A 27,809-nucleotide genomic window follows, 5' to 3' on the forward strand; every position below is an offset into this window, starting at 1 on the left:
CCCCCCACCCGTGACCATGGTCGAGGTGGTCGAGGTGCAAAAGGTACCCGTGCTGGAACAAGTGAAAAAGTTAGCCGTGCTGGAACAAGTGCAAAAGGTAGCTGTGCTGGAACAAGTGCTCGGGGTGGACGTGGTGGAGGTAAAAAGACTCCAATTCAAGGTGGCAGCGGTCGAGGTAAAAAATCTAGAGTTATAGAACAAGTTGTGGAACCTGAGCAAGAGGACGGTTTGGATGAGTTTTTGCGCACTTCAGAGGAGGGATCAAGTGAAAGTGAATGACTATTTACTCTCTTTTTATTATATTACTTCATGGATATTTTATTATCTAAGAATTTTTCTATTTATTATTTTGTTGTTTGGTTATGTATTTGGATGGATGAATTTTTATAACTTTGCATTTATGAATGAATGTTAGTCTTTCCATTTGTCTAATCTAAGGAAACTGAGGAAACAATCAAGATTCACTAATTTTTTGTGCACTTTCCGATAGGTCGATCCTTCACATAACCTAGCCGAAAGTGCATATAATTCTTGTCAAATAAACTTGTACAGAACTTCGGTTGGAAAGTCCATACCGTTATACGGAAACGGATAGGAAAACGAACCGTAGCCCTGTTACGGTCAGGAAATACCCAGCCGTGTATTGCACTGGAGACTCAAAAAATTAAATGATTCTTGGTTACGGCTACATTTCCGTGCCGTGTATCAGTTCGGCGGTTAGAACTCCTAACCGTAATTCTGAAATAAATTTGCAACTCTGATTTACGCCTTGGTCGACATTTGAAGTTCCCGGACGTAAATATTTATACGGTGGGGATTTCCTATCCATATGTCACTCTGATAACCTAAAAAAAAACAATGGCTCCTTGTTGCGGCTATATATCCAGGCCGTAATCCTAACAAAAATTAACAATTATTATTTACGGCCCGTAATACCTTGACGTAAATATGACACACCACAAACCCTGCAGGTTTATACAGAATTACGGCTCGGTATACCATGTGTTTTCCTAGCCGTAAATACCTATAATTTTGAATACCACATCATATCAGCTAGTTTTTTGAATTTTGAAAAAATAGATCCGTTAGAAGGCTGATCTATAGAAGGTTCTAGATTTTCAACCACTTATTTAAACTTGAAATAACTCCATCTCCATATAACCACCCATTCCAAATCAAAATCACACCTTCTACACTAATAATCTCTACTAAAACTCTTAGAAACTCAATGCAATTTACTCAAAGGATAAAACCTACTTTACTTTGGATGAAGACTTATCTCTTTCCAAAATTTTGTGCTATGCTATCCAAAGAAGGGAGAAGAATGAAAGAATGGTGTTGTACCAAGTCAATCTTATTGGAAAAGGATTTTTGAAAATTGTTGTAGTCAAACAGAAAACACTAACAACCGCGATGGGATTGAATTGTAATTCGATTCTCAAACATACGCAAAAAAAAAGTGGAAGAGTATATGGCTCTACTTCGTATGCGCAAGCAACTTCGACTTAGAGATGAGACTGATGAAGAAGTCGTAGCTCAAGCTAACAAGGAATGGAGAAAATGGAAAGGTTATAATTTCAGCTTCGAAGCTCAAATGACCATCATCAAAGATTTCTTGATACATCGGAAGGGATATTATTAAAACCAACTTTGTAATGTCGATATATTAAGCATGTAATGAGTTTTATTGTGGTCTAGTTAATGAAATTACTAGTAATTATCAATCATATTAATAATTCTTGTTGAACCAAAAAATTTCTCAACTTTCAAATCTAATTACAGACGGGAAATTTATGTAAACCCAGCCGTAATGAAGACTCAGGTTATATTGGGAAGAATAACGTCCAGAAGTTCATAAAATCCCATCAGTTTTATGTGTTCACGGCTGAGAGTTCCTAATATCCCAACTGTTTTATCTAATTTCGGCCGGGTCGACCCATTTACCCAGCCGTAACAGCAGAAAATTCCAGATTTTTTACAGATTTTGACGGATTTGAATTAATAAAATTGATGTTAGGAGATGATTATAAGGTTATCTTGAGTTTTCTGATGAAAGGTTTCATCATTTTTCTTCAAAATTTTTCAAAAAAAAATCACCATTTTTCTTTCTTCAAAACTCAATAAAATCATGTTTTGATTTGCAAAAGATTAATGTTTTGATTAGTCTAATCGATTCAATAACACTGATTAGTTAGCTTAATCAATTTAATTACCACTAATCAAATTAATGGTAGATTAGACATCACAAAAACGGATAAATAAGGGGTCCCATGGGTTGTTATTTCATGACCCCATTAAGCCCCCAAAAACCCACCCTTTTTAAGCCCTAATAAAAGGGTTCTTTATTTATTGGGGTAATTTGTGTTACCTCCCCTGACGAAGATCATAATTTGAGTTACCTCCCCTATAGAGATACACTTAGTGAAACCTCCCCCCGTTATAAATTCCGTCTATTCCAAGTTAGCTGACTCATCAAGAATATACACGTGGCCAAAAAAATACACCGACTCAGCAAAAATATCCGCGTGGCAAAAAGAAATACGGGTGGCACAATAAAAAAAGAAAATTACAAAATACCTAAACAAATAAAAAAGTGAACATACTTTCTTCTTCTTTATCTCCGTCATCTTCTTCTTATCTCCGGCGACGTTGTTCTTCATAGTGAAAAATACTAGAATCACCCTACTCTATGGGTTCAATATATAGAAGCCCCACTAAATGGATCATCCACTATCAACTCCATGCTTTAAGAAATTGATATTACTAGGCCCAAAATATCAAATTTTCTTCGGATCTGGCCCATAATTAATTATTAGAGATTTTAATAATGACAACACTACCCTTTTGTATATAAACAAGAGGAATATCAGAAGATTCTTTTCATTTTCAGATTTCGTCTCTCTCTCTTCCAGACGAGTTTATCTCCTGCAAAAATGGTTTCTCTTCATTTCCAGATCTGAAACAATTATTCTCTCTCGAAATCAAGTTCTCACACAGTTAAACATCGCCAACAACTCGTGTTCTTGCGATTTCAGTGATGAGAAGATCTGAAGAAGAATCAACCAAATGATACGAACCTAAATCCGAGCATAAAGAAACTCGATTCAATTCAATCGAAGAGAAACATCTACAAAAATGAACCAAAGTAAGTTTATTCTTTCCATATCCTTTTTAATTTAATTAAGAGCTTTAATCTATCAATCTCGAGTTGAAATCAAAATCTCTGAAGTTTGATTTTAAAAGTTTTGGAAAAAATATGAAAACGAATCTCGATTTCGTTGTTTGATCCTTGATCAGAGTTTGGATCTTTAATCTACAACATCTACTCACTCTGGTTGTTTTGATGTAATTTTTTTGAAGAATTTTGAACAAATATTTCTGATCTGTTCTTCATCAAAATCGACGTAAATATAATTGTAGCTCCGATCTATAAACTGATTTGAGATTTGATATCAGCAAATCATCGTCTCTATTATCCATAGTTTTAATTTTAATTTCAACCACTCTTAATTTTCAATTTCATTTTATTCTTGATAGATAATTTTACAATATTTATTTTCAATTGTTTAAACAATAACAACAGATGCAGTTTCATGACACAAACTATATATCTAATCGAAATTATGCTTTCAATTTTACTGGCAGTTTAATCTTCTACCATAGTTTGATTATGTTGGAAGAAACCTTTACTGGAAATGATACTTATTGGCTTCTAGCCATGCTGAGTATGAGGAGGTGGTGGTGGTGGCGCAGATGCAGGTTTTAGTGGGGGATTTTTGACCTGTTGAGTGGTGGAGAAGTAAGTGGAGGTGTCATGTTCAGCAGTGGTGGTGGAATTGCAGAGTGTTTCAACTGTTCCATTAAGTTTGTGATTCTAGGAGGTTGTGGTGGAGGAAGTGCGGGTTATAGATGAGGATTTGGAGCCAATATTGGTGCTGATGGCGGTGTTTTCAATGTCAATTTGTATATAATAACTTGTTTGTGTTGCTTGCAGTGAATATTTGGTATGTAGAGGATCTGCAGGCTAGGTAAAGTGAAAAAATAGGGATTGAAATCAGGTAAGTTAGTTATTAGGATTGATTTTAATTTTTAATTTGAGATAATAAGGCTTAGGTTGATGTCTGTTAACAATATATGAACTTAATACATTCATATCTTAGAGTAGCCTCTCGATTTGTTCATGTTTTGTAAGATATTACTACTAATTATAGTATGACAGATCTTTTTGGTTTAGGAAACTGATATGTGTAACTGAAAGAGTGCGCATTGGATAGTAAGTAAATGTTTACCTCCTCTCAGTCAGACAGTCACATTACGCAAAATTTAGAATGGCTATTATACATGTAGTGAATCAGATTAAAAAAAAAAGTATGTTGTTCTCTTTGGAACTTAAAATATGGTCCATCTTAATGATTTCATTGTTTCAGTTTATTAAATGAGGAGGGCATTTTAGTTTTTTATTGGGGTGTTTTCTTGTTTGAGTACAAAATGCATGTGTAATCAGTAGTTACATATGCATATGGCATATGTAAACATTAGTTACACATGCATATTAGCATGTGTAACTAGCCGTTACACATCTAATATGCATGTGTAACTCGTAGTGACAGTACAATACTTCATCTCTATCTTCCTCTACGCAACTTCTTATATAGAGTTTGACGTTAAACCTTAAAAATGCTTAGTTGTTTTGCTTTGTCTGTGGTCTTGCTGAGCTTGGGTTGTGTGTTATTTACACGTCAAATCATGTGTTCCTTCTTGTATCAGAAGGAATAATTGTTGTTCTCAGGAGATCATACCTTACTTGTTCTTAATACTGATTAGCTCATTTGGCAGGATTCTTTGTTTGTTTTCATTTCTGGATTTGAGTCAGCTGGCTCAGAAGAAAAATTTCATACTTTGCTTGTTCATATACCTAAGCATGAGACATGAATTATAGCTCATTTGGCAGGATTTTTGGTGTTTGGTCTGATTGGAACAAGTCAAGTTAGTGATGAAGGTGATGTTGAGTTCAAGGCTGTTCTTTTTGTTCCTCCAAAGGCTCCTCATGATCTGTATGGGAGTTACTACAATGCTAACAAGTCCAACTTGAAGTTATACGTCAGACGTGTCTTCATCTCAGATGGATTCGATGATATTCTGCCCAAGTACCTGAACTTTTTGATGGTAACCATTTTTCCCCAAGATATATAGGTTCATTATTATAAACGAGGCATAGCCGCATAGAATGAATTGCAAGCTTTGCTACATGGATAATAGCTGAACATTACTTTTTTTGGTATATTATGTAGGGTCTTATGGACTCAGTTACTTTACCACTTAATGTATCGTATGAATTTGTTGATTTTATGTTGACATATATAAGTATGATGCATGTGTAACTCCTAGTTACACAATTCAGATGCATGTGTATCTGCAAGTTACACATGCTAATTGAATGTGTATATTATAGTTACACATGCTAACCGAATGTGTAACTGCTAGTTGCACATGCTATGCGGATCTACTGGTTTGTATCTACGTTATGCTTATTTTTTGTTGAGTTTATTGGTTTTGTGTTGTCTTGTGCAGGGAAACACATTAGGAAGTTGGTTAAAGATGGATTCATCAGCTGCAAACCAAACCACATTCACTCTCCATATCATGCACGGAGAATGACAAAAGCCAGATTGAGGGGTTTTCACTCTGGATATGGTACGTTATACATAATAATTTACAGTTTTTTTTTTCTTTTCAGTATTCATAGTGTTTATTTGGCTTCCAGACTGCACTGAACCCTTAGCTAGACCTGTACTTATGGATTAACTTTGTCATCATTTCTCAGTAGTATGCGCTATGTCAATAAATCAGATTAAAATACAGCTGACAATGTTCTTTAGATTACTTGATTGCAGTACTAAAAGTATTATGGCGTGCAATTCGGTAGTTTAATTAGTTAAGATTGATTGTTCTAACAATCACTGAATTTACTACCTTGTGAGACTCATTTGTAACATAATACATCTATTAAATTTTTATTGGGAATTTTAGCTGATTGTGTTTGATTTTCCTTTTGTATTTATTGGTATGCAAAAGTATGTGAAACTTATAGATACACATGCTAATTAGATGTGTAACTTCTAGTTACACAAGCTAATTTGATGTGTAATTTCTAGTTACACATGCCGATTGAATGTGTAACTTCAGGTTACATATATTTTACTTACATATAGTATTTACACAATTGGTTACCAAATTAGTAGGTCTTTCACAAGTAGTAGTATTGTGTATGATTAAACCTAAGTAGTTACTTGTGCTTTGAATGATTCAGGTTCAGTTAGTGATTGAGAATTTAGAGCAATTGTTCCTGAAACAATAAAAATGAGCGGCTTGTTGTCAATGATGATCGAGGTGATAAGTTAATGCTACTGCGAGCAAATCCAGATGCCCCTATATATCTCTGTCTATAGGTAAGTAGTGGAAATGGTTTGTTTAAGTAAATGTAGGACTAACTAGTGGAGATATGTTAACCAGTTTAAGTCCATAACAAGTCCATAGTGAAAGTAGTGTATGGACAACATAATGGTTTGTTTATGCATTGACCCTATTCTGTCATTTTCTGCGTATATTATAGCTTGTTACTCATACCTGGATGCAGAATGAGGGTCTGACTCAAGATACATTCACTTGCTTTCAAGTTTCTTTATTGTGTTGTGAAGAAACCGATCTCATGAGGATGTGTAACTTCTGCATACACATCGATATGGATGTGTAACTGATGATTACGCATGACGGATGCATGTGTAACTCCCAGTTACACATGCTAAGATAGGTTATCATGTGTATTTTCTGTGATCTTTGTTCTATAATTTTGCCTTGCAATTCGTTCTAATATTTTTTTTTTCTTTTTTTGCTTTTTGTTCATCCAACCTAATCCATGGATGTTTATTTCATTGCAGATATGCAAGCATTTTGGAGGGAGGAAGACAAGAAGGAAAGGAAAAGATTTAAACTTCATAAAAGCACAAATCAGACGCATGTGTAACTCTCAATTACACTAGATAGATGCATATGTAACTCTCAATTACACTAGACAGATGCGTGTGTAACTTCTAGTTACACATGCTAAGAAATTAATAAATGAATATTAAAGTATTACATGTATTTTTTGTATGCGTTCTTTTTGATGTCTATTTTCTTGATGTGTAACTTTGCATTACACATGGCATAAGGATGTGTAACTTCTGGATACACATGCCATATGCATGTGTAACTTCTGTTTACACATTCACACTGTATTTTAATAATTTTGGGCCTACATTTAATAATTTTGGGTTTAAATTTTATTTAATTATGGGCTTGACAATATATAAAAGGGTATGGATGTCCTTTAATAACTCGGGGCCTAGATTTAAATTTGTTTTAATTAAGGGCCTCATATTATGGGTTATCCATGGGTTGGGCCTTAGCCTAATTTTCCCTTCTTCGTAAGAACAGGCAAAAAAAAAATAAAAAAATATCGCAAGTACTGATTTTATATGGGAGGACATATTCTGACACGAGTATGCCTTTGGACGAAAATATCGGACGGTTCTGCACCATGTCTGTTCTTCACAATCAAACCTGCAATTGATATTTTTTTAAAAAAAAAAAAAAAAATTGATGTGATGAGAGTACACAAAATTTACGAAAAATAAAAGAATTGAATCCCCTATTTGTACCTAAGGTCTTCGTTGATCGTCATCACCACTACCGATTAATCGCAAATCTATATACAGATGAGTACATTCGAAATTCGGTCCCAAATTATAATCAAGCAATCCCAAATTAGTTCCTTTAGAACAACTCTCTTATGTTTAATTCAGTTGTTGAATCCTAACTCACCCAAAAATCCGTCCATATTAAATCCTAAGCTACCACCAAATTCCTCTTGCTCTCCATCGTCTTACAGCAAGTGGGCCATCATCGTCTTTAAGAGTCACTGATGATATAAAGAACAAATTGAATCGGTACCTTAGTTAATCAAATTCCTAAGCCATCATTAATATTTACAAAACAGACACCAGAGGATTAATATCATCGTCGAAAACAATTTTCATTTCTTGATTAATCAAAACAACTCAACAAAAAAATAGGAAGAAAACCCAAAGATCACCAGATCTGGCAATAGTGGAGCCTTTCTAGCGAGTTGTTGAATGAACCCAGAATTTGTCTCCCGCATTCTACCCATGTTCGATCAGAGGTCTTGTATTATTTTTGTGTGGAGGAAATTTTCGAAGTGCTACACGTGTCTACAACCTGTTTTATATGGTACACGTACGCGTTTTAGTTGACAGATAACAGAACTTTTGGACAGAATTTATAACGAGGGGAGGTTTCACTAAGTGTATCTCTATAGGGGAGGTAACTCAAATTATGATCTTAGTCAGGGGAGGTAACGCAAATTACCCCTTATTTATTTTATCATTTTTCCTGCTTTACTCTTTAGTCTTTTCCCACATCCCTAAAAGCTACCACCCCGTCTTCTTCTTCCAACAGATCTACTTGAAATCACAGCCCTACAGCAAATCTCTTTGGTTCAACAACTCTGATCAGTGGCTTTAGCTAAATTTGATTTTTCTGTTCTTGAGAACTTGAGATTTGCACTTAAACTTCAAACATTCCAATTCAATTTCAAGGTTTCTTTATAATTGCTTGTTCTTAATAGGGTTTAATCATGGTGATGCTTTTGAGAAGTCATGCCAGAAGAGAAGAAGAAGAAAGGGAAAAATATAAAAGATAAATGGAAAAAGATGGGATCACTGATCTCTTGATGGATTACTTCAAGTTTCTACCTCTTGAGATGAAATTAGACATCTTAACCCGCTTACCAACGGAATTGGTGCTCAATTGCAAATCAATATGCACTTATTGGAGAAATGTTGTTGGTCATCCATCATTTATCAGGATGCATTTTCATCATCATCTCAATCATCCTGCTGCTGTATCAGGTAAATTGGACTTTCTTGTTCTCTCTGAATCTGGTAGATTACACTATTTTGAATATGATGATGATCAGTCGACAACACCCATTCAGAGAATTAAAAGAATCAATTTTCCCTTTGCGCTTAAGCATTTTAGGTTTATTGGTTCAATTAATGGGTTGGTTTGTCTTCTCGAAAGGGCTTACAATAGCCCCCAATCTGTTTGGATTTGGAACCCTATCACCAGAGAATGTGTTATGCTTCCGGAAATCAAGAAACATTCTGATAATGATGGGTATTGGTATGAAGAGACAAGCTTTGGTTATGTTCCTTCAACCAAAGAATACAAAGTTGTAGGATTTTATGTGTCCAAGACCCATTTTGAAGTCCATATTTACACTCTAGGCAGTGGCAATGGGTGGAGAAATATTGGAAAGTTCAATTATGGATCCACAAGTCTATATTTGAGTCATAGGATTTTCTTTTCCAATGGATTTCTTAATTGGGTGGACCATGAATTAGAAATGATTGGTGTTAAAATAAGGACGTCCAACTCAAAATCAATTGGGAATGAGTGGAGAGGTCCTAAGAGATTATAAACCGGGGACTAATAATCTCAACACACCCCCTAACGTGTAGCCTTCTTGGATCTAACGAGTGGACAATAAATCGGGTGACGCGGAGTAAAGGTACGGTCCAATGACTCGACACAAAATAGCCTGCTCTGATACCATGTTAGAACACGGGCATCCAACTCAAAACCAATTGGCAATGAGTGGAAAGTCCCTAAGAGATTATAAATCGGAGACTAATAATCTCAACAATTGGTACCTTTGATTTGTCTGAGGAGAAGTTTGGTGAACATATTTCACCACCTCCTTCGCCACCAGGCAGTGATTGGCTTTGTTACAGAATAGGGGTTTTGGATGGGTTTTTGTTTTTCGCTCTTGAGGACCAACGAGACGGATTCAATGATATTTGGATATTAAAAAAGAAGAATCATAATCATGAAAAGGAAGAGGGGGAGAACCATGGTCATTGAATTATTGGAAGAAAGAGTTTAGGATTGATAATTTGGAAATACTGGTATTGTTAGCCGTTACGAAGGGAGGTGGTGTTTTATGTAAGAGTGATGTTATTTTAACTGACAGTGATGATCACATCAAAATTTGCGACACAAAAACTCCAACCTCGAAAAGCCTTGTGAATTTTAATAGTTACATTCAAGTATCCCCTCACAAGAACACCTTAGTTTCATTGAAAGAATTAGGGGAAGAAGATGCAAAAGTAATGGAGTCGGATAAAACTGAGGAGATGAAAAGGCGTGAGAAGCAACAGGAGGATGCAGACCCTGAATACATGTACTTGTAAACTGGTAAATTTCGAATTTGGATAACAAGTAACATTTGTGTGAACCTAAATGCTGACACCGTCTTAGTAATACATTGAGACTGTTGTTAATTTATCGTTATGCCATCCATCCAACTTTATGGGATTGTTTTATGCTATATTGGTTTGCTAGATTTGCATTTGCTCGTCATCTGACCTTGTATGGATGGGAGAGTAAAGTTGATGTATACTTTAGTGAATGCTTTTCTTCACATATTGGAGCGGGATAATTAAATGCAAGAGCTTCCAGTAGTACGAAGGAATTATTTTTTTCATGTTACTTCTTAACATTCTCTTACAGATAATAATATTTAGAGTTGTTTATATTTATATCTAGTGTTTTGATTTCTGCAGTAAGATCCCAAGCTGCACCATTGGCCACCACGAGCTCACTCACATTTTCTATTTCTTCCAACAATTCTAGATTAGTTGATTTTACTTATTCCTCCATAAATTCATTGCACTTGAAAAAATATGTATTGATTGATAAAATGCAGTCGTGGGCTAGCTGTTGGAGCATCTGTTGCATATATGGTTTCTAGTTACCTGCTCTTATAGTTTCATGTGGAGGAATTTTCGGCAGTCCCTTTGGCAGATATTTGCTTCAAGTCTAAAATTGTTGTTGCTCATTTATTTGTCTCATATTTTTCTTCAAGTCAGTTTAAGATTTGGTTCTCGTTTTTAGCCACATATTCTAAATGCGTTTTTAATGCAGCAATTGTTCTTAATGCGGAATCAAAACTTGTTCCGTGTGCAAAGATTGTATTCTGGTTATCTAGCAGCTCCTATCTATAATCTGCCAAGAAGTAGCATAAGTTATTTTCCTGCAGCTCTCGGTATCTTTTTTGATCTTCAATTGAGTGTTTTGTTTTGAAATAGTGGCGGTTACCTCTGACATTAAGTTAGCAACATCCACCACCATGGGTAACTTTTGTCGAGTTTAATTCTGAATTTGGATAATAAATAACATTTGTGTGAACCTAAATGCTGATATTATCTCATTTACTAAATATCCATACTATATCATCCATTATGGAATCGTTTTTTTACTTTCTAATTCTAAGCTATATTTCTTTGTTAGCATTGCTCTTTTCTTTCATGAGTTGGCTTTATCTGAATACGAGAGTATAGTTGATGTATGTATACTTTAGTGACTGCTTTGGGATCGAATAAGTAAATGCAGGCACTGCGAATTGCCATAGCTTTCTAGTAGTACGAAGGTATAAATTTTGGGATATTTTAATTTTGGGTAACAAAAAAGTGACCAAATTTGCGTTTGGGTCATCCAAAAATTTTAATTAGAGTTTGCGTCACGGACCGTCGTTGACCGTCTTGATCATTATCAAAATAATATTTTTCCTCTTTAAGGGAAAAACAGAGAGAATACCAAGAGAATGAGAAACGGCAAAAGGGATTGTATTGATAGGCAGCAGCCATATTACATAGAAGAGTATGCTTTATATACAACCATGGGAAAACCCTAACTACCTAGTTGGGCCGCACATCTATGGGCCATATCCCCTGCAACACTCCCTCTTGTGCTGTCCAATAGAACTTCATACGCAGTGCTTCACATATAGTGCTTCGAATATAGTTCTTCAAAGGTCGTCCCCTCCTTAGTGACTTGTGCCGAAATCAATTGCCTCATTAAAACTTTGACAAGGAAAAACTCAGTAGTATAAAACCTTGGTAAAATTCTTCACATGTAGTACTTCACATGTTGTCACGTACTTTACATGTAGTTAATCACATGCAATACGATCTTCAAAGATCAATGATCTAAGTTAAATGCCTCGTTAAAACTTTGTCAGGAAAACACATAGGGACAAAACCTGAACCAAAGAAAATAGCACAATATTAAGAAAACTTAGAACATAGTTGGATGCGTATATGTTGCCTCATTAAAACCTTGACAAGGAAAACCCAGTGGGATAAAACCTTGACGAAGGGAAAAGAGTACAACCTGACAGATGCAAGTAAAGGTGATCCGTTGAAGATGATCACTCTGCTCCGTTGAAGTTAACTAGTTTTTTCACAACTTCTAAGGAAGAAAATCCTCGTGGGAAAGGCAGTAGCCTTAGCTGGGAAATTACATTCCCGGCGTTTGTTGTTGTCTCATTAAAAAAACCTTGCCGAGTAACAAAACCTTGTAGGAAAAAGTAACCTCGGTGAAGAAAAATAGTTCAACACACCATTAGATGTCCCACCCTGATGTCAGACAATTTTCATTAGTCTAATGCAGTCAAAAGGAGTTTATCATACTTTACTTTGGTGACTTGAATGTTTATAAGACCATGTTGTTGATTATGCAAGTTACTTTGCTTAACATACTATCACGTTTCATTTCTTTGATTCAGATATTTTCAGTAATATCAACGCGATCTTTATGTATTCAACGTTCAACATACTTGATGTTTTTAGTGTTGTCTCGCTAAAAACCTTGTCGAGTAACAAAACCCTTTGGGAAAAACTATTCTCGGTCGAAGGGAAAAATAGTACACCACAACTTCAATTTCGAAGTAAAATATGTCGACATCATATCCTTGGATCCTCCCCCTGATGTCGGCATCTCCCCCTGATTACTTTAAGAATTGTTCTAGACAGTTCCTTTAGTCGTACTTTTCGAAACTGAATATCAGTAATGACTTAAAAAATAGTCTACTATATCTCCCCCCTGATTACTTTCGCTGGAGAAGAGATTATTGTTCTTTCATAATCAACAACCTTTGGATTGCACTTTCGTTAGCATTTTTTTTATGTCTTTGCAGGGATAATACAAGTTTATGTCAATAGTTACCTTTAAGTACATGTTTACATTCACTATAACATTCGAATGACGTTGCGTTGGCGCTGAGCTATATCTAGCTAACAAGTTCACTGAGGATGTAACATTTGTTCAAGTATGTTATGCTAAGTACAATAATGCGTCTATTATACTTAGATAAGGAAAGTTCATCTTCCGACACAACTTTGTCATCTTCCTTTAAACGAATTGGTCATTTATGTACATTTGAAACTCGACTAATCATGGGAGTGCTAGCAGGATTGCCTGACAATGGAATATGCAAACTGGTGGAATAATATACCACAAGCTCGTTCTTCTAGTTTAGAACACAAATAAGATCGAGATTTCCCAGAATTTTCATCTCAAATTCATATTTTATATAGATTGTAAGATCTCTTATTCCATTAAGAGTACTTATCATGTCCATACCGTCGACATAAATAGCTATAATTCTGAAAAGGAACTTATTTAATACGCATGGCACGAAATCTTATTTGTTTATCCCTTCCCAATCAAATAGTCACTTATACGGGTGTACCACATCCGCCTGATTGTTTAATTCAATAAGTGAGTGTTCCAGTGTAACTACAAACATACTCCGTGGTTTAGAGTCATTCGACTTGGGAAGAAAAAGGCCATCATGCACTTTTGAAAATATCTTTGAGTCTAAATCTCCAGAGATATAACCACATCTACTATGTTTCAAATTCTTTTGAAACTACCAAGCAAACTAATTAACTGACCATTATGATGTTTAAAAGAGTAAACGGTCCAGGGGTTTGTGAGAAACCTCGCGCCACAAGGTGATTCTTTATACTTTAAGACCTCATTCTTCTCACTACACTTTATGAGAAATAACCACATATGTCCCACAGGATTTACACTAGGTTGGTTAGCACTACCACACCAAATACCCGTATATTTTTCAAAGAATTAAGTTCTTCCTGGATTCCGTAGGCCAAATATGCTATTTGTTTGAAACTAATCAAAATAAAGCATGGTTCGATCTCATTGTGCTCTACTTTTGGAGCAACTATTTATGGGTTATATCATCATTGTGCACACATGATCCTTCCATTGACTCATATAAATTCTCATAATCCGTCAGGATTTCATTGTTCTATAGAATCATTTAAAACTTTCGAGCGTCCTCCAGTTTGATTCATGGACATATTCAGAGACAATCTTATTAGATGATTTATGATGATATAAATAAGTTGTGCTATACTCACCTACTTCCTTTCTAGGGGAGGATTGATCGAACCAAGTGGTCTCTTCAACTTATTTTTATGGATCCACAACCACACTTACACTTAGTGTAGTTGAAACAATGGTGTATATCCCGTATTGAGGATTTGTAACTTAGCAGGTAAGTTTGCAGCTGGTATGTGTGATCTCATCACTTTAGCAACATCAATGTACATTCTGAAAATCGAATATTCTTTATCACTTCACATTTACATTTGTGGAGTACAAGAATCTATATGAGAAACATTGGGAACACACCACGACATGTCGTTCCCTTAGAAAATACTTTTTCTATCTCCACCTAACGACGAGAAGACTGTCTCATTAAAGTGATAACCTGCAAATCTAGCAGTAAGAGATCTCCTGTCAAATGTTTTAAAATGCGGACAATTGTTGAGAGTAAATATCCAACAAAATTACTTAATCATTTTCGTGAACCATCATAGTACGATGTGGACTCGTAATGGCACGTATATACTGCAACCAAAAATGCGTAAGAACACGAATGTCAGGCTTAAATTCAGTTACCAACTGGTACGCAGAAAAGGTTGACTAATATTGGGTTCTAAAGCGAATTAAGTAAAGATGCACGTAATATTGCATATCCCCAAAGCAATAAAAGGTAGGTTAGTACGCATAACCTATTTCTTAGACATTTACCTTTATCTTTTATTTTGCATTTAGTCCATCTAATATTTTAGGTTTAGTCCATCAATTTCCACATTTTATATAAAATTGTTTTAACCCCCCATTTTTTAATTCTGGCCCGCCACTATATTTGCCCGGCAGTGGAGCTTCACCACCAACCTAATAAATCAAACATACATTGCTAGTGAGAAAATTAAGTAAGAAACCGTGTAAATAAATAAGAAGATATATAAATAGGAAAATTGCTATGATATGACTAATAACTTACTTTAATTAAGTGTGTTATCCATCTTGTTTACGCTGCACGCCATACTCATAATAAATCATTGAAGTAAGAGTAGGACTTCAAACTGAGTCGTTGCAGTTAGTCAATGTCACTATAAATATCCCTACAAATGTCCGGTCTCGCTCGTGTCTTCATACAGACCAAGACACCTAGAAGGCTTTATCTTGAGATTCTCGGTAAAATCTTGCAATCCTTATTTCCAATTTTATACCACTTAGCCAAGCAGTTGATGAAGTCATTGGAAAGTTTAGACTACTTGAACTCGCCCCTGGTAGTGTAATTCGCAGTTTCACATTAAATATATTGAATCGAGTCTTTCAGGTTTGGTTTTGATTTTGATAATGGAATTTTCATACTGCTCCTCGACCCGTTAACCTGTCTCTTTAAATCACCACCGTCTTGAAAGCCTTCTTATCTTGATCGGCAAGATTGAGTGATATTTCATGCCCATGGACGGAGACCATGATACTCGTGCTAAAAACATTGGTCTCTAGTCTCAGCACTTGGGAGAAATGTAATAAATCTCGGCGGAGATGGCCGAGATTTCGCTGAAGATTCCAGTTTTGGTATTCAAGATAGCAGAATCTTTGATTTCGCCAAGACGGAATTTAGCTGGAATTCTTGGTTAAATTTCGGTTGTCTCGATCGAAAATGTCGAAGTTTTTGAAATTTGTGTGAATTCTGGATTTTCTACAATTTTGAACGAAAACTTATTTCTTTTCTCAAAAATTGGTGGTATTTCAGTATATTTGTACACAATTGTGTGTGAAAAGTGTTTAATGTATACATATTATAGATATTAAATTCGAGAACAAAATATCGATAGTTGTTCCAAAAATTTACCCCGAAATCTCCTAAATGATAAAGTTGTCCAGGGACCGAAACACACCGAAATCCTATTGAATACATTGCTTGGGAGTTCATCTTGAATCGGAAATCCTGACTGATCCGAGTTAACCAGGTCGATTTGTAAAACATCATCCCTGATTTTATACCACAAAGACTCGAAAAACAAAAAGACAAAACCAAAAAACCCTCTCTTTTATCCAGTTTATCTTCTGCAACTACACTCTGTTCCTGACTGTCTCTCATGACTTCTTGTTCTTCTTCATCTTCTCTTCTGAGTCCCTCGTACTCTCTTATTCCACAGATTCATACTCGTTCCTCATTGTTTCTTGGGTACTATCCATTCAACAAAACTCAACAAGGTAAGCTTATTCTTCTTGCAACATTATCTTTCTGTACTAGAAATGTGGAAATTACCAGTAATCTTGTTCATAATCATAACGAAATCATTCCCAAAAAACCATTTCGTGAAAGTCAAGTTCTGGGTCATGAAGATAACGGAGGATTATCCACAACTCTGCATAAAATTGAGACCATTATTGAAGAAGATAAGAGGGATAGTGAACAATTAAGAGTTATTGATTCTGTGGCTGTAGAACAGATTAAAAGAATTGAGAATTATGGTCGTGGGTTTACGAATTTGCAGGATTTTAACAATCTTCTAATGGGTTTAGTGAAAGAAGATGAGACTGGATGTGCAGTTAAGATGTTTGATGAAATGTCTGGGTATAGCTTGGTTCCTGATTCTAAGACATATTCTATTATGATTAGGTGTTTCTGTAAGAAAAATGAAGCTGAGAAAGCTAGAGGGGTTTTAGATGAGATGGTGAAAAATGGGTTTCATCCAAATGTTGTAACGATGACGATTTTGATTAATTCGTTCTGTCGTAGAGGGAAGCTAAAGAAGGCGGTCGAGGTTTTCGATATCATGGGTAAGATTGGGTGTGAACCTACTGTTCAGACTTACAATTGTTTGATAAATGGATTGTGTTATGTTGGTAGAGTTGAAGAAGCGTATGAATTGTTGATGAAGATTAAGAAATCGCCGAAGAAACCAGACATATATACTTATACTGCTGTAATGGATGGGTATTGCAAGGTTGGTAGGTCGGATGAGGCAATGGAGTTACTCGAAGAAGCTTTAGCTGAAGGGTTGAAGCCGAATGTTGTGACTTTTAATACGTTGTTTAATGGTTATTGCAAAGAAGGCAGGGCAATTGAAGGGATCAATCTGTTGGACAAAATGAAGAAGACAAATTGTGTTCCAGATTATATCAGTTATAGTACATTGTTACATGGATTATTGAAATGGAATGAAGTGGAAGCGGCATTGCGGGTTTATAAGGAGATGTTAGAGATCGGTCTTGAAGTTAGCGAGAGGATGATTAATACCTTTCTTAGAGTTATATGCAGGAGATCATGGACTGACCAGAAGCTGCTTATAGATGTCGAACAAGTGTTTGAGAGAATCAAGGATTCGGGATTGATTCCTTACCCCAACACATACTGTATGGTGATTCAAACTTTGTCAATTGGAGGGGAAGCAGAGAAAGCTTTGGCAAATCTGCACAAGATGATGAAGCTAGGGTATCGTCTTAGATTAATTACGTTTAATGCTGTTATTAGAGCTCTCTGCAAGAAGGGTATGATTGATGAGGGGTTTCTTGTTTTGGTTCTTATGGTTAGTGGAAATATAAGGGCTAATAAACTATCTTATAACCTGTTGATTGATGAATTCAATCGCAGGGAAAGATGGTTGGATGCTTGTAAGGTGTATGGGGTAGCTCTGAAGCGAGGTGTTGTTCCCAACCGCGAGCCAGAAAGATTGTTGGAAGAATGAGATATTTGTGGAGTTCATCCTTTGATGGTCTGTACAATGTCGGCTTCTCAGCTGAAAAACATTCTGGAACTCGGAAGCCCTGTGGCATACAGTTCGGAAAGTTCATAATATAATGGCATGGTGCTGTTCCTCCTGAAACGAGGAAGATGGGAAGCATGAGTTTCTGGCTCAGTGCAAGCAAGATGAAAGATAGCTGACACCATTACACCACCTCACTTTCTGCTGTAAGATTTTAGACACTTGGCTACATCTTCCTTTGGAACTTAAATCTATGTAGTGTCAGACGTAATTGTACTGGATAGATTCGAATGCATCATCTGTATGTAAAGCTGGTAAAAATGTTAAGCAATATATTAAAATTTTCAATATGATGATGAGGTTTTGAATGCGCTTTCTTACTTTCCTTTGATTTACAGCATTTCTAACTTTTTCTTTTGCTATCAGTCCTTCCAATATGTCTCTATGTACTTTTCAATATTTCAAATGCACTTTGGCTCATACCCCAAAAAGTGAACCAAAGATTTGGTCGTGGGTAATCAAAACAAAATTACTAGTTGAGGAATTAAATCACATGTGTGGCTGTAGTTTAGTGGTAAGAATTCCACGTTGTGGCCGTGGAGACCTGGGCTCGAATCCCAGCAGCCACAATTACAATTTCTTTTTGCACTTTCAAAAAGAAAATTCGTCTCAGGTCATATTCCATGGAAGAATAGCAAACTTGATGAGGCTAAGAAGTAGAGCAAGTTCCGTAATCCCGGCAATGTGGAGTGTGCAATAATACTAGTTTGTTTTTCTTCTCTATTGTCTTGTCTAGACTACTTAGGGTAGGCACCCCTAATAATATAGTTGCGGCACTGATTTGACCACACATTTTTAATTATATAAAATTGATTCCATTTTCTACGTTTGTACTATGTTAAGGTTCATTAAAATAATAATTTCTTGTATTAGAAACAAAGTTACTTTGTTTTATCGCATTGAAACAGTAATTCTTTGTATTGGAAACAAAAATTGTTGTTTTTAGTGTAAGAAAAATCAATTTCTAGTAGAAAAAGACAAAAAAACACAATTTCCAAAAAAATAAAATAATTCTTTATTAAACCTTAACATGTTTACGGGTATACAAGTTAACAAAAGTCATTTTCTTTTTTTTGGTGTTACCCAAAAGCTCCATAGATTTCGTCTTTTTTATTTCCTACACTAAGAAAACACGTCATAATCAACAACCTAAAAACTCAATACCATCCCTCACTCCAGAATAAAAGTAGCACTGGTGGAGCTTACCCTCTCTCCTATTGGTTAGTGAGCGTAACCTCGCGCTCTCATTGGCTAATTGAGAAACCACACGTATTCGTCGGATGAAATTTCGTTAGATATGTTGCGTTGATCAGACAATGTGCGGTGTAGATTGGGTGGATTGTTGGGACACACCCGACGGACGACCCTTATTATTTAGAAAAATTGCTATATTAATTTCGTGTATTTATTATGAAAATACAGAAAACTAATATATTAGTTTCAGACATTTATGATTAAAACAAAAAAATAAATTAAATTCAACATATTTATGGAATAAAATAATATAATTTATATTTTTTGAATCTTTTATAATTCCATATAGTTATTATAGAAAATCCATAAAATAAATAAAAATACTAATTCTTACATTTATGAATAAAATAAAATAAAATAAAATCAATTCAACGTATTTATGGATAACATAATATTTTTTTGAATCTTTTATAATTTCATGTATTTTTATAAAGCATTTTATTGGTATTTTTATAATTTCATGTATTTTTATAAATAATCCAGAAAATAAAGAAACTGATATATTAATTTTGGACATCTATATTTTTGGATGATTTTTAAGGTAAGAAATCTATGTATTTATTATTAAAAAATTTAAAAGATAAATATTTATTCAAAAATATACAATGAGTTTCGTTTCAAAATATCATTGGTATGCAAATATTACCATAAATTACGTCATGATTTGTATGGCTTTAACTTTCTAAAATTATGTAAATACAGATCAAATATGTAGAAATTTTATATATTTTTAGACATAGATTTATATTATATCCAAAATAAAAACGTTTTATTTATGGTTTTGTCAATGGTATTTCTATTTAAAAGCATTCGGTCAAGAGCCTACTTCATTTTTCGAAGCCTCTCTATAAAATTGTAGATACTCTTCTCCATGAAGAACAAGTCGAAAGTTTTTAATTTATATTCAATTATGGTTTGTTGGAATATATAGTGTTTCAGTAGTTGTTTTCTTTTTTACGATTTGTGATTTTGACTCACTGTTTTATTGATTTGTTAATAGGTGCGCAAATTAAAATTCTCCACCAGTTGTGAGTTTAATTTCTCAATATTCTCTTTTCTTTCGATTTTCTGTTTTATGTTTGTTTTATTGATTTGTTAACAGGTGCGCAAAACAAAATTCTCGACCAGGTGTGAGTTTAAATTCTCTCTATTCTCTTTGCTTTTGATTTTCTGTTTTATGTTTGTGTTGTTTTTGGTTAATTTGTAACTTTAGATTTTGAAGATTTAATTAGGGTTTACTCCGAGTATTCATTTTGTTTTGATTTATTTTATCGGGATGGGGAGAGAAGCGGAGGGCGGCATATTAACATCGGCAGATATTCACTAGATCACCTTTTGTCCACAAGAGTTCTCAAGAACAAGGATCTTTTTTATAATTCTAAATTATGTTTTCAAATTTTGATGTATTACTAATTTTTTTTAAGATTAGTTTTGATTTATGAAGTGCTTAAAGTAGAGGAAACATTTGGGAAAAAAAATACATTACAGGGCTAAACTAAAGGAGGTAGGCAACATTTAGTATATTTGGAAAATACCAGGTTTTTCTCTAGCTTACCTATATGTTTATAGGTAGTTTGGAATATGTGGATTTGGAAACCTAAATTGACTTCAACAGGTGAGTATTAATTTCATATTCGTTAAGTATTAATTTCATATTCTACAATTTACCTAAAATAATAATATTGTAGATATTTTCCTAAAACAATCGATAGATAAAAAAAAAAATTTATCTTCTTAGAATTTTTTTTGGTAAATATAAATTTAATTCCAATATCTAAGCAAAAAGATTAGAGAAAGAAAATATCTTTAGAATTTCAACTAATTCCAAAAATAATAATATTCTCTCATGTGTAAAAACGCTTGAACAAATGTCTTTTTTCTTAAAGATTCGTTCTACATATGCTAGTAAAATTTCTTCTTATGATACAAAAGAATTCAATCCATTGAGCTACTTTTCTTCTTAGAAATCAGTTTAATTGATTTTTTCTTTTCCTTTTTACTGTTTTGTAAATATTAGTTCTGAACGGGTAATAAGAGTTGTTTAAGTTGTTGTTTTACTGCAATCGTATGAGGGAAACTCAAAACAATCCATATTTTCTTTCAATTTTTCTCTGCTTCAAGGTAATCAAATCTTCTTTTGTTAGAAATATGCTTATGACCTTTCTAAATTACGACTTTTTATACTTTCAGGTGGTTTTTATTACAGGTTGTTGGTTTTATTGCTCAATTCAATTATTATTTTCGTTGATCATGATACCGTGCTTGAGATTTTCTGTTGATTATGGTGTTGCGACTCAAAGGACAAAAAAAGGTTATTGTGATTGAGATTTTTTTATACTAAAAATAGCTTAGGCAATATTGACGAGAATCTTAATTTGTTTGTGTATCCACCCAGCAAACAGAGAAACTAACAAAGCTATGGGTGATCACCAGAAACTACCAGAGATTTGAACTCAGTCAAGATCTCAAACTCATCAATTCGGTAAGGAATGAAATTGCATTTGTTCTGGTAGTATGCCCATGAATTTGTTCTTTATCATATGATTCATATGGGATAAATGAAATTGCACTGTCTTGTTTGTTCGTTCTTAAATTCCCTTTGCATTGAGTTAGATGATCTAATTGAGTTTGGTAAGAACATGCAAAATATAAACGCACAACTTTTAAGAAGATTTTCTTCCCATAAATTAAAATTTTCCAGTATGCTGCTTAAAGAAATGACATTTTTATACGGAGTATACTCCATTACGTTGACAGTTGGATTATTATACTTTACAATCGTTCACTAAGATTTCGTTATGTTCAGTGAAGATGAGGACCGTGCGAAGATTAGGGGGAGTGTGATTGTACAGAAAAAATTGACATATCGTTTAGATTTTGCCTAAAAAGAAAAAACGAAACAATTCCATATATGATGTTCGAAAAGTGGTATTGGTTGTTTTTGTCACCATAATTAACTAAGCACTTTCTAAAAATGTGAGTTCTAGCACATCTCATTTCCGAATGACAGACTTAATCTTTTTAAGATCAAATTGTACAAGAAAAGAAATAAAAATGGAAGCTAGGTTATTTTTCCTATGATATAAATGATGTTTTCTTTACGCTTCATGCACCCCAGGAATTACAACAACTTTCAGTTGGTTTTTGCAATATTAAATTATCCAATTATCTGCAGTCAAATTGTATTATGATGTAATCAACCAGGTTCCGGTTGCATAACCCGGTACCCAGTAATACCACGAGTTCTACTAAGAAGAGACTAATATATAATCGTGATAGGTTGTTTTGTTGAACTCTGGTAAGGTTGATCAGCCATGCAAGAAATATATCTCCATGGTTTATAAGCATTTTTTTCAATTAATTGAAATGAAAAAAATGCATATTATACTTATGTACAAATTTAAAAATATTACGTAGGTTAGTCTCATTTTGATTGTTGGAAAAGCATATTATGCTCAAAACAAAACGGAATACAAAACAAGAAAAATAGACAACAAATGATGGTCATAATTACTAAAAACAAATGAAAATCAAATACGCCGAACACTTTTATGGTGTTAATTTTTTCTTTAAATTAGTAACGGATACAATGAAATTTTTTGTACGTACTTGGGAGTAAGCACTATTGAGCTGTGCTATAATTTAAGGCATTGTTTTTATTCCAACTTTTTATGACTACAAATGCAATTCACCGGTCAACCGCAATGAGTACATATACAATTTTCATAATAAATTGAGTTGCACTAACTCAGGAAACGCTAATATATGAAGAAAGTAAAAACTAATTAAGAAATAATTAACAAAGAAACAACAAATGTGGAACAGGAACTTACTATGTAAACATATTATTTGTAGTACAACCCACTAATGTGGCTTGCATAGATACCTTACTTCACGGTGAACAAAAAGAAATTTTAAAAGTACGTACTTTTCGTGTAATTGTAAAGACGTGTGTGGTCGGGTGCGCTATCTCATCCTATAATTCATTGAAATTGAGTAACTATTTTCCAAAGTCAACTCTCACATATAATACATGGAGTCATCTTATAATAATTATTAGATACAACGTATAATGCAATTTTTGCGAAACAAACCCTACGGGAGCTATCCGCTGTTTAGTTAAGTGATTCCATGCTACAAAAATATTTCAAAAAAATTTCAAGGTAGGGATAACATTCAAAACTATATACTCTATGTTTGGGAAAATAATAATTTTAAATTGAACTTCCACAAATGTGAATAATCATAGGAGATAAAAAAAAATCCATTAAGGGAATAATACAAGGAGATTACCCTCCTTCCATTGGCCGGGGCAGCTCAAAACAACCAAAATTCTCCTCAGATAATCAAAATCTTCTTTGGTTAGAAATTCGTATGTTAAATATCTTATTATCCAATGGGGTAATTTGCGTTACCTCCCCTCGCGAAGATCATAATTTGAGTTACCTCCCCTACAGAAATAAGATTAGTGAAACCTCCCCTCGTCACATTTTCCGTCTAAAGCTGGTTATCTGAGTCAGCAGTTTTGTACAGATGGACCATTTTTGACACGTGGATGTTGACTTTCCCAAATTGTCTCGCCAGATTGTCCACCGCCGGACCCGACGAACGTGTACATCAATTCTGGTGATGATTGACGTTGCAGACGAGATTCACCATCTCCTGTGGTTCAGGCCTTTTGTCGACCATCAGATGCGCCTGAAGCTGGTAAATCAAAGACGCCCATTTTGCTGTTTTACCGAGTTCTCTTTAACCTGCAAATGTGATTTCTAAGACAACCCCATCAATCATACATAAACAAGAAATCCATACTTCATCAACCATGGCCATTTAAACAACGCCAGCAAGCTCTTCTTTCATGACTTCTAGCTTTAGAATTATGTCTAAACCTCCTTCATCCATCTCTGATTTCAACGGCATCAAGTTCTGTTCTTCAATTCTAATTTTCAATCAAAACACAGACCCAGACATCTTGGACTTCGATTAACACCAACCTGAACTATGATATAACTATAAAGCAGCGGCAAGGAACCATAGTTACGAATTCTGTATGAACTGCTCGACCTAGTTTCTGTTACTAATCTCGTGTAGCGTTAATTCCGATGTTAATTTTCTGGAAATGAAATTGTTACTTGATTCACATAGCTAATGGAACAAATCAACAAAATAATTTATATTCTCATCGATAGGGATTATAACCAGGGATATCAATGACAAAACTCAACCAAATTTTCAAATCATAAACCCCAAACCGAAAACCCAAATCAAAATCCCGAACTAAAACCCAAAATTGAACGATAATTGAAACTATATAAACTGTTGTTGCTTTCAATCAAACATATACAAACCAAATTTTCAATTGAAATAATCATCAATACAAAAAAAAAACTAATCAAATTAGAGGTTCATCTTTAAACCAGATTTGTTCCGGTGGCAGTTGAATGGCTATAATTGATCTGTTGTTGTTTGAATTGATCTATTAGGTTGGATAGATTAGGAGGATTGACATCCAAATAGGGATCGAGGATGAGGACGGAAGAAGAAGAATGTGGAAAGTGGGAGGAAGTCGGTGCGGAGCTGAGACCATTAATGTCGTGGATGGGATCTGTCTTTTTATTCTCTCTCTTGGAAAAACAGATCAATTTGGGAAAGTCAACATCCACGTGTCAAAAATGGTCCACCTGTACAAAACTGCTGACTCAGATAACCAGTTTTGGACGGAAATGTGACGAGGGGAGGTTTCACTAATCTTATTTCTGTAGGGGAGGTAACTCAAATTATGATCTTCGCGAGGGGAGGTAACGCAAATTACCCCTTATCCAATTATCCTTTTTATTCGGTTTTTTTTGCATAAAATTATTACAAGAATCAACAATGTTACTTGATGCCCAATAAATTTGGAATTTATCCTTTCTATCATCAGTATTGATGCGTGGGGAAGTAGGTCCCTGCTCTCTCTCTCTCTTAATAATTTCGGGTTAAAATACTGGGATACAAAGCCTTTTCCTTTAATAAAAAATTACATATAAACCATAGTGTAATTATAGAGAGTTTGCCGTTTAAGTCTGAACTCAAGTATATGTTTTCTGAAAAAGATATATCAGTGCATTTCCTTGATTACGACTTTTACGACGGGAAATGCTTCATATGCTTTGCATTTTCTAGAGCTTACAACCTATTTTATATGAATATAATGTTTCTTTTTGGTATCTCCATTATAACTATTAATACAACTATATGATTCTTAACGCAAGTACATGATTTCCGAATAAAGATATATCAACGCATTTCCTTGATTCATATTCTTTGACAGGAAGCACTTCATATGCTTTGCACATTTTAGAGTTGACAATTGATTTTATATACCTTTTTTTGTGACAGTAATATCTGGTATTGATACAATTATATTTTCGTGTACAGGTGCTATTATCCGAGTTGAGTTTTCTGCTTGATTCTTAACGCAAGTATATATATATGATTTGTAAATATAGACGACATATCAATGCATTTCCTTGATTACATCTTCTTCAATGGGAAGCACTTCCTATGCTTTGTACTATTTAAAGTTGCCAATCCATTTATATTAAATATCATGTTTTTTTTAGCATCTATAATATCATATATTGATTCATACAATATAGTGGGTGTGATTTTTCATTTAACTACAGAAGTTGAAGCACTGATATATCTTTATTCGACAGGAAAGACTCCATATGTTTTACACTTTTTAGAGTTGGCAATTGATTTTATATTAATATAATTTTTTTAGTATCTTTTTAATATCAGGCATTGATGCAACTATACAACTACCGTGACTTTTCATTTAACTATAGTGAATTGAGTTGGTTTCTTGATTCTTGACGTAGGTACATGAGTTTTCATTATATTTTCTTTTTAGTATTTATTTTTCTTTAACTATATGAAGTTGGAACCTAGAGGAGCAGTTGAGTTGGTGGGTTGATTCTTAACACAAGTATATGATATGGTTGTAAGGCAGGTGAGGAGTGTATAGAGGGTGAAGCACGAACAATATTTGGATGAACTGGAAGCCATTATTGGATTTTTGAGACATAATTTTATTATGACTTTGTTTATTTACTTTTAAGTTGCAAATATGGATTAAGCAAGAAATGAATATTCTAAAATCTAGCAAGACAAAGTTTCGTTGTAGTGCTACTGGATTAAATGACTTCAAATCTATCCTTACCGATTATTTTTAGAGTACTGATGTTGGTAATGTCATGAACTACTTATTTATTTCAAAAATCGATATGATTTTCCAAAAGTATTTTCTTTTAGAGGATTTATTAATCTCTAAATCTTTAAACAGTATGTAATTGATGAATTTAGTTCCCACTGCTTATATCCTAAATTAGGATTGATGGTTTCATTATGCACTACAGTTATTAATTGGAACCCTTTTTGGGATGGGTGCGGGCAAAGCTCCGCCTCACCAAGTGGGAGCCAATTCTCAAAGTACCAGGTGTCTAGGTATCATGTTGGTTAATTAGTAGTTTTTAGATAATATCAATTATTTAATTAGTAGTTAAGAATTTATTTTGTTTAAGGTTTGTGATTAAATATTTTGAATTAATGGGCAAGATTATTATTAGCACTTTTGATTTGTCTAGCATAGAATTTAATAAATCGACCTCGATGTTCTTAGTTACTCCCGTGAGTTATCAAGGTTTGCAATGTTGAACATTTTATATTTATTTTTAGTATGTGAGGTTGAGATTACTTAAATCTATTTATTTTAGTTTGTTTGTAAAATATATTACTCTTTTATTAAATTCCTTGAAATTAGTTTTTAAAACCATGTGAGATCTGTAGATGATAATAATATTATAAGTTTGATTAGTAGAAATTTTTAGTTACATAGTTTTAGTTGTTAATTTTTAATTTAGTGGATAGTAATTCTATAGTAGAAACTCTATAAATTAATGTTGTCGGGACCATAAAAATTTATTAATTGAGCGAAATTTTAGTTAACCGATAAATTGATAAAATATTAACTTATAGAAAAATTTACTATAAGAGAATTATTTTCAAATATTAAATTCTTCAAAGCACCCTTCAACCCCTCGCTTTGCTTCGTTGTAAACTTCAATCAACAAATAAAACAAGTTTGATCAAAAAGATGAGTCAGTTCAATGAATGTCAAGATGTCCCGAATATCCAAAAGAAAATGAAGTTATGCAACTATTGACTGATGAAGATATAATTAAGAGTGTTGTGGCAACTGATAAAAATGGGAAAGAAAGTGATGAAAGTTCTACAATAGACCCCCCTTCACGAAACGAGATCGTTAAAATGGTAATCACATTAAATAGTTTCTTCATAAATCATTTTTCAAAAAATCTTCATAAATCATTAATGTATTGAATATATATATAGGATTATTAATTTGTATTTCATATGGGGCATACATAGATAATCAAAAATATATTATTTTATAATTATTAATTTGGCACGTTGTCCTCCAACTAGAGA

At 34.0% G+C, this 27,809-nt stretch overlaps 2 protein-coding genes, 1 long non-coding RNA gene and 1 other non-coding gene across 4 annotated transcripts; all 4 read left to right on the top strand.

The window, feature by feature from the left end:
- Positions 1-5,138: 5,138 nt before the first annotated feature.
- On the top strand, positions 5,139-6,431 carry LOC113278146. The gene is made up of 3 exons (XR_003325320.1): positions 5,139-5,166; positions 5,572-5,694; positions 6,311-6,431. It is a non-coding gene; the product is annotated as an uncharacterized LOC113278146 (long non-coding RNA).
- Positions 6,432-8,761: 2,330 nt separating this feature from the next.
- On the top strand, positions 8,762-10,313 carry LOC113280073 (putative F-box protein At4g21240). The gene is made up of 2 exons (XM_026528719.1): positions 8,762-9,398; positions 10,039-10,313. The coding sequence occupies exons 1-2, from the start codon at positions 8,762-8,764 to the stop codon at positions 10,311-10,313; spliced, it is 912 nt and encodes a 303-aa protein (XP_026384504.1).
- Positions 10,314-16,330: 6,017 nt separating this feature from the next.
- Positions 16,331-18,352, top strand: LOC113283658 (pentatricopeptide repeat-containing protein At1g09900-like). Its single transcript, XM_026532989.1, has one exon. It carries the CDS (start codon positions 16,389-16,391, stop codon positions 17,982-17,984), a length of 1,596 nt encoding a protein of 531 aa, XP_026388774.1. The 5' UTR covers positions 16,331-16,388; the 3' UTR covers positions 17,985-18,352.
- Positions 18,353-18,559: 207 nt separating this feature from the next.
- On the top strand, positions 18,560-18,631 carry TRNAH-GUG. Its single transcript has one exon. It is a non-coding gene; the product is annotated as a tRNA-His (tRNA).
- The last annotated feature ends 9,178 nt before the right edge of the window (positions 18,632-27,809 follow it).

Source organism: Papaver somniferum, chromosome 5, assembly GCF_003573695.1.
Source record: "Papaver somniferum cultivar HN1 chromosome 5, ASM357369v1, whole genome shotgun sequence".
NCBI classification, from domain to species: domain Eukaryota; kingdom Viridiplantae; phylum Streptophyta; class Magnoliopsida; order Ranunculales; family Papaveraceae; genus Papaver; species Papaver somniferum.